This window comes from Corythoichthys intestinalis, chromosome 2 (genome assembly GCF_030265065.1).
Source record: "Corythoichthys intestinalis isolate RoL2023-P3 chromosome 2, ASM3026506v1, whole genome shotgun sequence".
Taxonomy (NCBI): Eukaryota; Metazoa; Chordata; class Actinopteri; order Syngnathiformes; family Syngnathidae; genus Corythoichthys; species Corythoichthys intestinalis.
In genome coordinates, this window is record NC_080396.1 from 12914224 (window position 1) to 12928901 (window position 14678).

A 14678-nucleotide genomic window follows, 5' to 3' on the forward strand; every position below is an offset into this window, starting at 1 on the left:
CATGATTAATTTTAAAAATTAATTAACGTCCGTTAACGCGATCATTTTGACAGCCCTAAAATAAACCAATCTACTGTGATAAACAACAAAATTGAAATAACTGCAATAACCATCAAAGTGAGGTCTAACTGTAACTGTAGTCTTGAAATAAATCTGAATAAGGAAAAACATTGCAATAAAATAATGCAAACTGGTTAAACTTGAGAGTAACTGAGATCTGTCATGACAGAACATTACTCCTCAAGTTCAGCATTCGCTTCAATGATATCTGGCGCCATCTAGCGTCGTGAATGGGTACAATGTCTAGACCGCGAATATAAGACAACCCGCTACTTTTTCAGTCTTATTTCAATGCAAAAAACACCGTCTTATATTCGGGCCAATACGGTATTGTGGAGGATTTTAGTAGCAACTTGTTGGTTCCTTCCTTCCTTTTTTTTTTTTTTTTTTAAAAACATTGACACCTTTTTAAAATCATATCTCGATTCTTGGGAGGAGCATATCAATTACCTTTTGGGATACAAAGTATCAGGATATATCACAATTTCGATATTTTGTCACACCCCTACCTATAATTACAGTACGTATATGTGCATGCACTAATGGCTGACATGAACTTGGTTGCATCAGTAACAGATTAATAGTTAGCAGTGGCCTCACCCTAAAGCGTGAGAAGTCTGTATATGAGGCATCATAAGTCTTGTGGTGAGCCTCCACCAAGGATGAGATGATCTGTGACTGCTCTTCATTGAGTCGAGGCCTAGAAGCTTCCTTGGCAGCCTCCTCCTCCTTCCTTTTCAGTATCATTTCCTTCTTCCTCTGGACCTCTTCATCAGTCAGGATGACTAAAAAGAAAGATAAAATACATATATGTATTTTTTCTTGCTTGTAAAAGATGAGAATTCAGGCCTGGGTTGTTTGTTTTAGCTCATTTCAAATATCCCTCCGTATGGCTTGTACAGCTGGCGTTTGATGTTTAAGTGCCTTTTGCCTTATTCATGCTGCAGGAAGAGTGGCACAGTGAAGATGGTCGAATAGTTTAAACAGTGTTTAGGGTTACTATTTTAGTTTGGACAAGATGAAGGGCTCTCTGGGGAAATTGCTAGCATTGCGTGCCATTTCCGCATGGCACAGAGTGTTATATTACTTTGGAACCTTATATGCATGACTCACGATTCATTACAGACTGAAACATGCTCAAAGAAAAGAGTGCTTGATAAAGTCTCATTGCACTCAAAGAAACTAAGTGGAAAAAAGTGCCTGATATAGCAATTTGGACTCAAAGAAACTAAGTTTCAATAATGTCTATTTCGAAGATTTGTCATTTGCCTTTTGATCAAGTCAATGTGTTGGGGTTAATATGTTGACCTTAACCCTTGAGAGTCGAAGGACGCGCCGGCGCGTCCTCAGCGCACGTCGTCTTTGAAGCGCCCTCACGTTTTAATTACGTCACCCACATGCCGTTGGTTGGTCTCGTTTTAAAGTGCGGAAGTTGCGGTTTACTCTCGTTATTATTTGAAGTCAATCGACCAACTAAAACGTGAGATATTGTCATTTAAGTTTTATAGTTTTATTGTCCTCTCAAAAAAACATTAAAACGCTGCATGGATCATTTGTTTATGTCTATATTTCCGTCATTTCTTGTCCTTTTTCAAAACGGAAGCTCCATGAAAAAAACACAAATCAAACGAACCCTTTTGAAGTCACAGTGGAAGCACAAAATGCGTTTTTTAAATAAATATAACTGCCGTGCGAGGTTCCACCGAACGAGAGGGAGGAGTGTTCTGAAGCAGCGAGGTGGCGAGCGACGGCCGTGTGGCTCGAGCAGCGACTTTGTGTGACTTTGAGAATGAACGGAAAACTAAATTTAGCGCAGGCAATTGTGCTTTTTGATCAACTTGAGGAAGAGGATGGTCCAAATTCGTCATCATCGTCTTCTTCGGAAGAGTCCTCGAGTGAAGATAGTGACGGATTTGAACACGTGGGTGACGCCATCGACGAGCAGAGGTAAGCAAACTCACTTTTTTTTTTTTTTTTATGCTGAAAAAGTTTCTTTTGAAAGTTTCTTTTGATATTGCAAGACAAAGTTAATTTTGATGCAATATAAGTGTGTGTTTGTGTATATAATAATAAAATGTGCATATCAGATCAATGTCGTACGTGCACTGAGTGTATCCAAGGCAGGAATTTATAATTGTGATGATCTTCTTTCTATATGAAGATTAGGGATGTAGCACATATTCAGCTATGGTATTCTTTCTATTGTCATACATATAGATTTCCATTATTGCTGTATATAGTTTTTATTTTATACTTTATTATTTTCATAAATACTGACTTTTTTTCATGTACATTTATAGTGACAATGAAAGTAAAGTGAAATGAAAATGGAAGGGTGGAAAGAGGACCGACACCCCATGGAAGTGTGGACTGTGTGATGTCGCCCTGTGTCGAATTCCAGGACGAAACTGCTTTTCGGAGTGGCATGCCTGAAAATTTTTTTAACTTGTTTATTGTAAATATTTTTGAAAATACTTTTTTTCCCAATGTTGTATATATATTTTTTCCCCCACAATCAGTCTTCTCAATTTGTCTATATAAATGTGTGTTCAAGAAGCTTGATTGTGTGTACATAGTTTTCATCAGGTGATGGGTCGCAATACCTAAACTCATAAAGAGATGGCCTCTAAACACTTTTTGTGTTAGATGGTATATATTTTTTCACTGTTCGGTCTGCTGTATATAACCTGTTTTGACTAGAGCATGTATAAAGGCAAAAAACGCCTATGGCTATACCTGTTGTTTATGTTGAATTGTCAAATATAAGACTATTTATTCTAAATTTTTTTGGTTGAATGTTCATCCTAACATGTTGAATAAATATTACAAAGTTTCAAAACGGTTCGTTACGCATGTTTGGTTGTCAATTGGACATCAATATTAAAAAATTTGACAAAACGATTTTGGAATTTTTGGTCTTTTTGGGCCCAAAATGATGATTTATAATTGGTCAGTGAATGAAACAACAGTTTGGACATGAAGTTCAAGGTGTCACAAAAAAAGGGACCAAACCAGGCCATCGTAAACAATTCTTTCTTTGAAATATAAAGGCAACTTCAAAGGCATGCAAAATCAGACAAAATAGGCCCAGACCTTAAAGGGTTAATCAACACAATGTTGCATAACATCTCACAAAGAAAATATGTCATACAGTCCCTGACAAAAGTCTTGTCACTTATCCATTTTGTAGAAACAATTGCTAATAACCTGACTTTTAATTATTCAATTGGTTTCAGAAATGGCTCAAATGAAAGCTAAGACCCTTCCAAATGATGTTGAATGTACAAAAATATATTTATTTCACTGAAAAAAGATTTATCATTTAATGAAGTCATAAAGGTCAAATTTTGGTAAGACGAAAGTTTTGTCGCCTTACAGAAAGTAGTGTGAAAAATTGAACAAAAAATGTACTTCAAATACAAAAATATGTTACATAACATAAGCGAAATAAGTAGATGTGTTGTGAGATCCAAATCTAATATCTTGTATGACTTCCATGGGATTCGGCAAGGATTCATACAATTTATTGATGAAGTCATCAGGAACATCAAAGAAAGCAGTCTTGTATGCCTCCCAGAGTTCATCAACATTCTTGGGTTTCGTCTTCCATGCTTCTTCCTTCATCCTATCCCAGACATGCTCAATGATGTTCATACCTGGTGACTGGGCTGGCCAGTCCTGGAGGATCTTGATCCTCTTTGCCCTAAGGAATTTTGAGGTAGATATTGCAGTATGCGTTGGAGCACCATCCGGCTGCAGAATTTGTCCCTTTTTATGGTTAGGAATGTAAGAGTCAGCTAAGATTTGTTGATATTTCACCCTGCAGATCTTTCAGGGTGCAGACAATTTAAAAAACCGTGTGGCATTTGCCAAGGCCCACAGCCTGTCAAAAGGATGGACGCTGGAAAAGTGGCAAACGGTGCATTTTTCAGATGAATCTTCCATTGAATTACACCACAGTCGCCACAAATATTTCAGGAGACCTACTGGAGCCCGCATGGATCCGAGATACACTCAGAAAACTGTGAAGTTTGGTGGTGGCAAAATCATGGTCTGGGGTTACATCCAGTATGGGGTGTGCGAGAGATCTGCAGGGTGGAAGGCAACATAAATAGTCTGAAATATCAACAAATCTTAGCTGCCTCTTACATTCCTAACCATAAAAAGGGACACATTCTGCAGCAGAATGGTGATCCATCGCATACTTTAATCTCTACCTCAAAGTTCCTCAAGACAAAGAAGATCAAGATTCTCCAGGACTGGCCAGCCAGACACCAGACATGAACATCATTGAGCATGTCGAGGGTAGGATGAAAGAGGAAGCATGGAAGACGAAACCCAAGAATGTTGATGAACTCTGGAGGCATGCAAGACTGCTTTCTTTGACGTTCCTGATGACTTCATCAATAAATTGTATGACTCCTTGCCAAAGCCCATGGAAGTCATACAAAATATTATATTTGGATCTCACAGCACCACTACTTAATTCGCTTATTTTATGGAACATATTTTTGTATTTGAAGTATATTTTTTGTTGTATTTTCACACTACTTTCTGTAGGCGACAAAACTTTGCCAAAATTTGACCTTTAGGTCTTCATTAAATGATAAATCTTTTTTCATTTTCAGTGAAGTAAATATATTTTTGTACATTCAACATCATTTGGGAGGGTCTTAGCTTTCATATGAGCCATTTCTGAAACCAATTGAATAATTAAAAGTCAGGTTATTAGCAATTGTTTCTACAAAATGGATAAGCGACAAGACTTTTGTCAGGGACTGTACAGTTTTTAGCATGTTTTCAAGTGATTCCTGGAGTGTAATACTATATATTTAAAATAATAATAATAATAAAAAAAATTAAAAAAAACTTTTTTTAAAACACCTTTAAAGCAACACTAGGTAACTTTTCAGTTTTGGCGACACCGGTGGACCAAAGCGGTAGTGTTTTGCCTCAAGGTAGAATGACTTTCCCATGAGGACTAGCGCATACCCGCACAGTGTCTTGAAATCATGATCTCCCAGTCGCCTGCAGATGGATTAAACACATTTCTGTTTCCAGTAGCTGTGTGAAGGATGACTAGTAATAAGCTCATGAATCCAGTTGTGGCTAAACAATAGCATACGATGGTTAGCACCCGTTTGGCTTAGTGTGGCTAACCCCACCCCACCCGACACGACTCGTCAGCGTTAAAGAGTGCGGTTGAGAGAGCTAACCTTGAGTATCCTAGTAGCCTCCCTTTTTTTCCCCTCCTCGGACAAAACTTTTTGTCTCTCTTTTTGCCCACCCATCTTAGCAGAATTCGCGCGTAAGCGTTCGAACAGTCTCCCATCTTTATAACGAAAGGGGGAAGTGCCGTGTGCCGTAAAGCAGTCAGCACATTTGTAGTTTTTTTGTGTGGGAGGGTTCCTGCCACCCTCCTCATCATTAATTAGTGCCGGTGAAAGCGATATAGATCCCCTCAAGATATAAAAGAGGTGTCATTCAACTAGTTGTCAGTCGACGTAGCATCATAAATGTTATGAAAATATAAAGGTTGAAAAGTTACCTAGTGTTACTTTAAGTCCCCGTGTTCCTAAACATGGTTTTGATGTGTAAAATTTTTAAAATTGCCACTCCCTGAGCCGTCACACCTCCCTGTGCCGTCATCTTATCCAGTGTTGTTAGTCTTACTTTAAAAAAGTATTGCATTACAGTTACAAATTACTTTTCCCATATAGTAATTGCGTTAGTAACTCAGTTACCTGAATGTAAGAGTAATTAGTTACTTGGCAAAGTAACTGGTGATCATTTTCATGTTTTTTTTCTCCCCAAAAAAAAAAAAAAAAAATAAAATAAAATAAAAAAAAAAAAATAAAAAAAACACTGATCACACAATGTGAAGTTTAAAGGGTTTCTGGGACATTTGGCCCTACCCCAATTCTTTACCCTAAACTTAACTAGACACAGGGGTATTGTGGATATTGCGATAACTAGATAGTAACCTTTGCTATGTGTGGAAATCATTTAATGTTGTGAATCAACCGTTACAGTTGTTAAAATTGCTCCCGTTATTGCATTAGTTCCCTTCTATTTCCGACATGTGTAAGTTTTAAAACTGTTTCATCATTTAAAGACAGATTTAAGTTAAGTTTTGCCGACTTAGGAGCATTTTAGATAAAAAGTTACTTAGGTTCACTAGGAAGGTTCTCTACAATACAGCCTTCCTGAGAAGTCTACTGCTTTAAGATGGCGGCTGTTTACTAACGCATCTAGTTCTTTGTACATGTTGCTAACGCTGCCGTGTCTGTCATTTGCATCTAGTTCTGTATATATGTGATATCTACCGAAGCACCATGTGGGCGTAGTTTGTAGGCTATCGGTTACAGTCAGGTATTATTGGAGCCACTTAGCATAGTAGCATCGCGTTTGCAACGGCGTCACAACTCCCTTGCCTCCTCCCCACTCCTGCTCTGCTCTCTCGTCTCAGTTTCCGTCTCTCTCAGACTTTTCTCGCATCAGTCAACCAACATAGTAACGCATAGTAACGCATGCCTTTCCTGCCTCAGTTACAGTCATGGCGTTGCCAATATGAGATAATTAATTAGATTACTCACTACCGAAGAAAATAACGCCCTTAGTAATGCCGTTATATTCTAACGCTGTTATTAACAACACTGATCTTATCCCGGTGAAGTGATCTGTTTGATCTAAGGTGCGAAGCTCCTGTGGCTGTATCCCCTTGGGTGAGCGATCAGTCCAATCATGGCAAATATATTCAGTGTATTAACATGAAATATAACAACAGAGATCTTTGTAGTTAATTTTCCTTTGCCCAGATGCAGGTCCCCAGGGCCCCTTTCTGGAGCAAAGCCAGGACGTGATGCTCATTGCATGCGCCTGGTGGCTGGGCTTGAATGAAAGGATACAGCCCAAAAAGGCAACATACATTTCCAAAGATATTTGGACATTAACATTATTTTCAGCATTCCACCTCTGTACCACACAACGATAGATTTTAAAGGGCACCTCCAGACTAAATGGTCAATTCCAGTTACCTAACCAAAATCAACTCACTTATTACTTGAAGCATACTAGCAACAGTTAGTCCCAGTCTGTCCAGTAGTTCTGACACAGTCCCTATTGAAAGTATGCCTGTCTCACTGAGCTACAACACGCTTCAGCCCCGTAGTGTAACATCACATAAGGTGTTTATACTGCCACGCGTCCACCCTTCTTTATTATTCTATGCACTAGTCCTTCCAGCCCCTTCATCTTTTTTTCACAAGCGATTGTTATTATACACGTGTGTATTGTACTGCTGTACTAAATCGTCAGAACCTGGCGTGAGAACACTGCTCGAAATTCCAAAACATACCGCGACGAGGAATGCCTGGAATTAGAGCTGAACGATATTGGAAAAAACTGACATTGCGACTTTTGGGGGGTTTGCGATATATTGCAATCTTAAAACAAGAAGACTTTTCATCAGATGAATTGAATAGCTGTTTGGAAAGACTTTGGTTGACTCACTATGACCACATTGTATTCAATAGAGATGTCCAGATCCGATCATGTGATCGGAAATCAGGCCCTATTTTTCAGAAGCTCGAAATCGGGTGAAAAGGATCAGGTTATTTTAAAAATATAAATAAGGCGGAAAACACAGACAAGACTGAAAAAGCAGTTTCTGCTCTTGCAGACCTCTTTAAAATAAACTGCTGTATTTTAAGCCAAAAGAACTGTTGTGTTTGATAGAACAATAGGTCTAAATGCTGCCATAGCAGATTCACGGCGCTTTAAGCTCTGAACTATTTTTAATTTGTCCGTTTTACCCTGGAAACTCCCATTTACAGACATCGCGCAACCGCTTTCGTTTCAACCCAGTCATAAAACGAAGGTAATTCATTATATTTATTATTCAAGATGTCTGCCATTTTTAGCTTAGAATCATTAAGTATTGACTAATATTTCTTTAAAAAAAAAAAAAAAACTGACTAAGAAATTGTTCACTTGTATGTTTTTAAACTTTTTAACAAATTATGTCACAATGAAAAAAATGGCATCTGTAAAAAAAGTCACTGATATCTACCTCATAACTATCGCATAATTGTATGTTTTTGTTAATCGCATTTTTCCGATATGTAAGGTGATGAATAATCGATCCAAACAAAGAAAAATGGAGGGGAAAATTTTTTTTTAAAGGGTAAATATATGTGAAAATCACGACCACTCCTTGATGTCTGCGATTTCTGCATCGCGACCCTTGTTATAATACCATGTTTCACCCATAAAATCCCCCAAAAAATCCAGCTGTGGCCTTTCACAGCTGTGTCTTCTGACACTCAGTGATACATGCTACATGGAATTTTTGGATCGAAACAAGGTAAGTACGCGATAATATCTCAAAGTCATGGCGTCTGTAATTCTACTCTTATGTGCTCTCACCTCCAGATTGGGTTTTGCTGTTTAAGACATCTTTTTTAAAATGCCGTCCTGTTCAAATTGTTGTCTTCCCCCAGAAAATTGAGATTTTAAGCTTTCCAATGATGTATCACACATGCATATCGGACAATTTTGAATTTTGGACAAATTGGGGGTCTCAGAGCAGAACTTCAAGTCCCCTGAGTGTATTCCGCCATATTCAGCTTACTCCACATAGCAATGTTCCCAGCTATGCAAGGATAAACATATCCGTGCTATGGATGTGTACTACCATTCACACACTAGGTACATAGTGTTATTGCTGCGAGGCCCCTGCCACATCCCTCAGTCAAGCAACCTAACACCTGATCCCATTGCCTAACAGTTTTTGCATAGTCCTTAGTGAAAGTAAACAACATTAGCCTGTAGAGGTAATTAGATAACATACATTAATTACAGGACCAAGCTAGATGTAATCGTTAGGCCCTGGCTTGTTGGCTCTAGTACTACTCCCTTTAAGGACAAATGCTCTGACCCCTGAATGCCTCTGCCCGTATTATCCTTTTGACTCACTGCCACGATGAGTCTGTCTGCCTACACAGTTCAGTGCTAAATGGCTGTGTAGGCAGACAGATGGAGAACAACTCCCAAAAAGAGTGGAATCTAAAGCCATGAGGGTACTGCCTACATTGTATGACTTTTGCTTTCATGCATTTTTTAGTTTTATTTTGTGCTGTGAAATTTATCGCATTAAAGGGCGGTAATTAATTTTTTTAATTAATCACGTTAAAATATTTGACGCATTTAACGCATGGGCGAAATGACCCGCTAATGTATTGCTTCAAACAGATTACAATGACGCCGTTTTTTGCACATTGAGAGCTAAGAGGCAGAGAAAGGCGAGCGGACACAGGCGTTCCTTGGACCGCGCCGGTTATTGGCATAAGCTTCGGCAAGTCCTTCACAACAAACATAAGTATCATTTAGTGAAAGCACAACAAAAATAATATTCCTATCGCTCAAAAAAAAAAAAAAAAAAAAAGTCATTCCCAGTCAAAATAGCTATGCAAAATACACATAAAACTTACTCAGACTTTGGTCAAACTCTATTCAAACATTTCGTTTAGCTCAACAAATACACTGGATAGCAATACTTAGTCACAATATACAAACTATCAGAGGTCTCGTACGTTGTGAAGCAGGGACTCAAATGACTGTGTACAATGTATGGACCAGTACACGGGGAACTACGGCGTCAGTCAAGGGACAAAACACACTCATTGGCTTGATTTCTAAGTAATTTAAAACTCGCCATTGACACCTTGTGGTGTATTTCAATCACTACCTTACGTAGTTAAAGACACTGTGGAAGAACGGCAGGGAGCCCATATGACGTTACTGCTCGGCGACGTCAACAATGGCGAGCTACTAGTTTATTTTTTGATTGAAAATTTTACAAATTTTATTAAAACGAAAACATTAAGAGGGGTTTTAATATAAAATTGCTATAACTTGTACTCAAATTTATATTTTAAGAACTACAAGTCTTTCTATCCGTGGATCCCTTTAACAGAAAGAATGTTAATGCCATGGATTTATTGTTATAATAAACAAATAAAGTACTTATGTACAGTATGTTGAATGTATATATCCAGGATGTCTTGTGTCTTATCTTTACATTCCAACAATAATTTACAGAAAAATATGGCATACTTTAGAGATGGCTTGAATTGCAATTAATTACGGTTAATTTTATAAGCTGTGATTAACTCGATAACATTTTTTAATTGTTCGACAGCCCTAGTTTTAGTACCACGTCCAGTTTTGTTTTTAACTGTCTTAATGATTTAATGTGACTTTTATGTATAATTTTATTTGTGATTTTATTTCCATTTATCAATTTTCTCTTGATGATTTTCAAGTACGTAATGTAAAGCACTTTGAATTACCTTGTGTTGAACTGTGCTATACAAATAAATTTGCCTTCCATTCAAATGAGGTAACCATTCAATTTGTCATCTAAAGACAAACAATCCTACAAGCTACAGATAATTTTAACCTTGATTTTTTCCCCCCATTTGGTTTCCATTTAACTGATATTACTACTTTAATCAAGACCCTGAATACATGTCTTATTTTCATCAAAAAAAGATGAAAGGGAATTTAAAGAAAAAAAATCATAGACAAATAAGATGAAAACATTCTTAACAGAGCTGGAAAAAGTTACTGTTATTTTTGTTTCAGGTCTTGTTATTCCTACTAAAGGCTTATCATTTTTCAGTCGGTAAACAAATATATTCGAAGTGACTTTTGAATAATTGTACTCTGGACTCCGGAACCACATAAGCAACGTTACATAACCAGATGATGTGGATGTCAAAAGCAAGAACACCAACAGGTTGGCTACAAAGCATTTAAAAGGCTTCTTTAAAAAATCTGGCCGCCTATCGTATTTTGTTTTTCATCTCTTTTAACCTGTCATAATTAATTAGGCTTTCACTGCCCATCCTAATTCACCCATGTAACTTCATGCCAGCAGTACACACTAAAACCTCTACTGTTGGCAGTGTTGAAAAGGCACAGATTGATCAGTGTTTGGCTATTTTAAGGACATCTTTGAGCCAGTTGGTTTCTAGCAAAGACTGAGCTCAAGACTCCATTGTTTAAACACTGGCCGACAAAAACCAAACCAACATCTAGAGAAAGCCAAGAACTTGGCAAAATAAATGTTTACTATTTGTAAAGAGACTAATTGGATGTGGTAATGTTCTGTCCTCAACAAGAGAGCTTCAAGGGAGGGCCACTGTGCAGGAGGAAAACAACATTTGGAAGAAAAGGGGGAAAAAAGGGGGAAAAGTAACAATTAGTTAAACTCCATGAAGAGTCGCTAGGCAATTTTCAATTTGTAATTCATTACATGGTACTGTAATGGTACAGGAAAAAAAAAAAAAAAATTGGCCTAGTTTGTTTGTTTTGTTTTTTCTTCACAAATCAAGTTATTTTTCCCCCAATGCAAAATTATTGCAAAGCAATATTTTAAACAAAGTAATCATAGAGCGTTCGACCATGTCCACCGGGGAGTCCTGTAGGGGGGTGTTCCGCGTATCGGAATCCCTGATACTGGGGGTCCGGTCCCTGTATGACCGGTGTCAGAGTTTGGTACGTGTAGCCGGTTGAAAGTCGGATCAGTTTCCAGTGAGGGTTGGACTCCACCATGGTCTATGTCACCAGTTCTGTTCATAACTTTTATGGCCAGAATATCTAAGCGCAGCTGAGGCGTTAAGGGGGTCCGGTTTGGTTGCCTCAGTATTGCATCTCTGCAGCACCTCCAAATCAGAGACCATGGTCCACAGTCGGGAAAAGGTGGAATGCCCTCTCCGTGTCAGGGATAAGGTCCTTCCCCAAGTGCAGGAGTTCAAGTATCTCGGGGTCTTGTTCATGAGTGACGGAAAAATGGAACGGGAGATCAACAGGCTGATCGGTGCCGCATCTGCAGTGATGCGGACTCTGCATCGGTCAGTCATGGTGTAGAAGGAAGGCTGAGCCGAAAGGCGACGCTCTCTGTTTACATGTCGAGCTACGTTCCTCGATGGTCAAGAGCTGCAGGTCGTGACCAAAAGAACAAGATCCCGGATACAAGCGGCCGAAATAAGTTACCTCCGTAGGGTGTCCGGGCTCTCCCTTAAGGCCGAGTTATGCTTCCGCGTTGCGGTTACTGCGCAGCAACTACGGCGTCATTCGACATTCGATGGTTCTCCGGCCAGATGACACGTTGCTCTGTAATTCACCGTCAAGCCACTAGAGGTGTATGGCGTTATGTTTGTACGGTTTTGGATCATGCTTGTTGACTTCCTCTTGTCTGGTTTAAAGGAGAAAATAATGCAAGATGGAAAGCTTGAATGTGGATCTTCAGTTCATCAACATTGAATAAATGTTGATCCTTCAAATGTTGAGGCGCAGGGGACGCAGAAGACGGTTTTGAGGCGGTCTGTCCAACTTTTGATGCCGCATAGAGAGTTCTATCCTCGAGTGGAAACCAGCTAGCTGTGGCTTCTAGCTTCAAACTGGCGTCGAGCACTGCGTCCAGCGCTTTGTCTGCGGTCTGCAAAGCCCTCCAGTCCGATTTGTTTGCCGTGTTCTACAACCAGCCAGTGGGAAGCCATAGCGGATTTTCTGGCGTCTGCGGAACTTCCCAAACTGCGTTGGAAGTCTTGATGTTAACATTATCATAAAAGCACCGAAGCACTCTCGTTCAGTGATGATGTATCGTGTGTGCAATGTCTGTTGTTGAAAATTAAACATCAAAACAACTCTTTTGGCACCAAACCTGTGCTTTATTCTAAATAATAACGTAAATAAGTCACAGACTCACAGCAAACACATGTACACAATAAATGATGAAGTGCACCAAAAAAAATGCGACATCAAGTGATAAAAAGCTGGCAGTTTTTGGCCGACTGGGTCACTGCGAACACACGTCTCGGTGGTTCTTCCATTTTTTTATTCATTCGCTGACCTTGCCATTTGGCAATCATTATGATGTCTTGATGAGACTTGTGAGACTTTGCGCTGAAATGGAAACAACAGCCTGAGCGGACCAATCACAGTCCATTTCCGCCACGTCATATGCATCGACTTGACGCTAGGGTTTGAAAATTCCAATAGGCACACATCAGGCTACGGCGCAGGGTTGTAAATCGGGTATTCCTTGACGGCGCAGGCCTGACGTGGAAGTATAACTCGGCCTTTAGAGACAAGGAGAGAAGCTCGGTGATATGGGAGGGGCTCCGAGGAGGGTCGCTGCTCCTCCGCATAGAGAGAAGCCAGATGAGGTGGCTTGGGCATCTGATCAGGATGCCTCTGGGGCGCCTGCTTGGTGAGGTGTTTCGGGCACGTCCCACTGGAAGGAGGCCACAGGGCCTCCCCAGGACTCGCTAGGGAGACTGTCTCCCGGTTGTCCTGGGAACGCCTTGGGATTCCCCAAGAAGAGCTGGATGAAGTGGCTGGGGAGAGTCTGTCCTTCCCTGCTAAAGCTGCTGCCTCCGCGATCTGATCTCAGATAAGCGGGAGAAAATGTTTGTATGTATAATCACAGAGCTGGCACTTAGTTAGCACACATCTTGGCAGTGTTTGGTGTGTCACTCATGTGACGTGCTGAGCCTCCCCCCGACCCCCACCCCGCCCCACACGCGTGTGCCCATTCCAGGCTCCTTTTGTGTCAGGTGTGTCAGGTGCTGCCTAATAAGTTTGGTTTTCTTGTCTTGGCTATGCCATATTGCTTTAGCCTTTATAGGTGAGTGCTGAGTGATCATCACACACTAAATTACCATTTAGCATTAGCATTTAGCACGGTGACTCTGAGTGTCTTCCTAAATTCTTGGAAAACTTTTTACATACAATTTATGTCATCCAGGTGAGTTTAATTAATTGCAAAAAAATGTGCTGTGTTCCCGCTGAGTGTGTATTATCATCATGAAGATGTTGATGTCCTTGTGGACTGTACAATTATGTGCTCGTCTGTCAGTATTCATTCGAAATAGTTGGAAACCTTTTATTTATTTATCCATGGAAAAACACTTAAGTTTGTAGACGAAAACATTTTGAGAATTGTTGACTAAAACTAGATTTGTCTGAGTTTTCATTGACTAAAACTAGAACAAGACAAACACATTTTAAAATAATTAAAATATGACTAACACTAATATGTATTTTCGTCCAAAAGCTTAAGATGAAGACGAAAATTAAAACAGCTGCCAAAAACAACACTGATACACACTTCATTTGACCTAGTATGATTGTTAAATTTGTTTGTATCAAGGCAGTATTACTGTCCCTTATTTGCAGTATTCATTCATTTTAGTGTAATTTATCTTACAATGCTTCAGAATACTTTTGACATTACTCAGTAAACGGTACACTAAAATGAATAGTAAATATGTTATTTAAATAGGCAAATCACTCCATCTTGTGATTAGGTTGTTCTTTTTACCCGTAAATCTGTCAAAAACACCTGCTCTTGCTGCTTTTGTAAAGCCTATTGAAACGTTAACAGCCGTTCGCATAATCTTTGCTATTTTGATTTGCAATGTCCTTGTCCTCCAATATGAAAGCCCTGCAACTGATAAATGGCCAGTGAGGTTCGCTTTGTTTACTCGTCCTTCCCGAAAGCAATGTTCACAGGGAGTTGAAAACAACATCATTGAAACGTTTGGCAA

The 14678-nt window shown here is 39.4% G+C and overlaps 1 protein-coding gene across 2 annotated transcripts in view; it reads right to left on the reverse strand.

Moving 5' to 3' along the window:
* LOC130907724 (vitamin D3 receptor A) overlaps positions 1–14678 on the reverse strand; it is a 122325-nt gene that overhangs the window by 25075 nt on the left and 82572 nt on the right. For both annotated transcript variants that reach the window (XM_057823141.1, XM_057823133.1), the window contains exon 5: positions 661–845. In XM_057823141.1, the coding sequence (XP_057679124.1) occupies positions 661–845 (185 nt within the window). The remainder of the gene's footprint in view (positions 1–660; positions 846–14678) is intronic.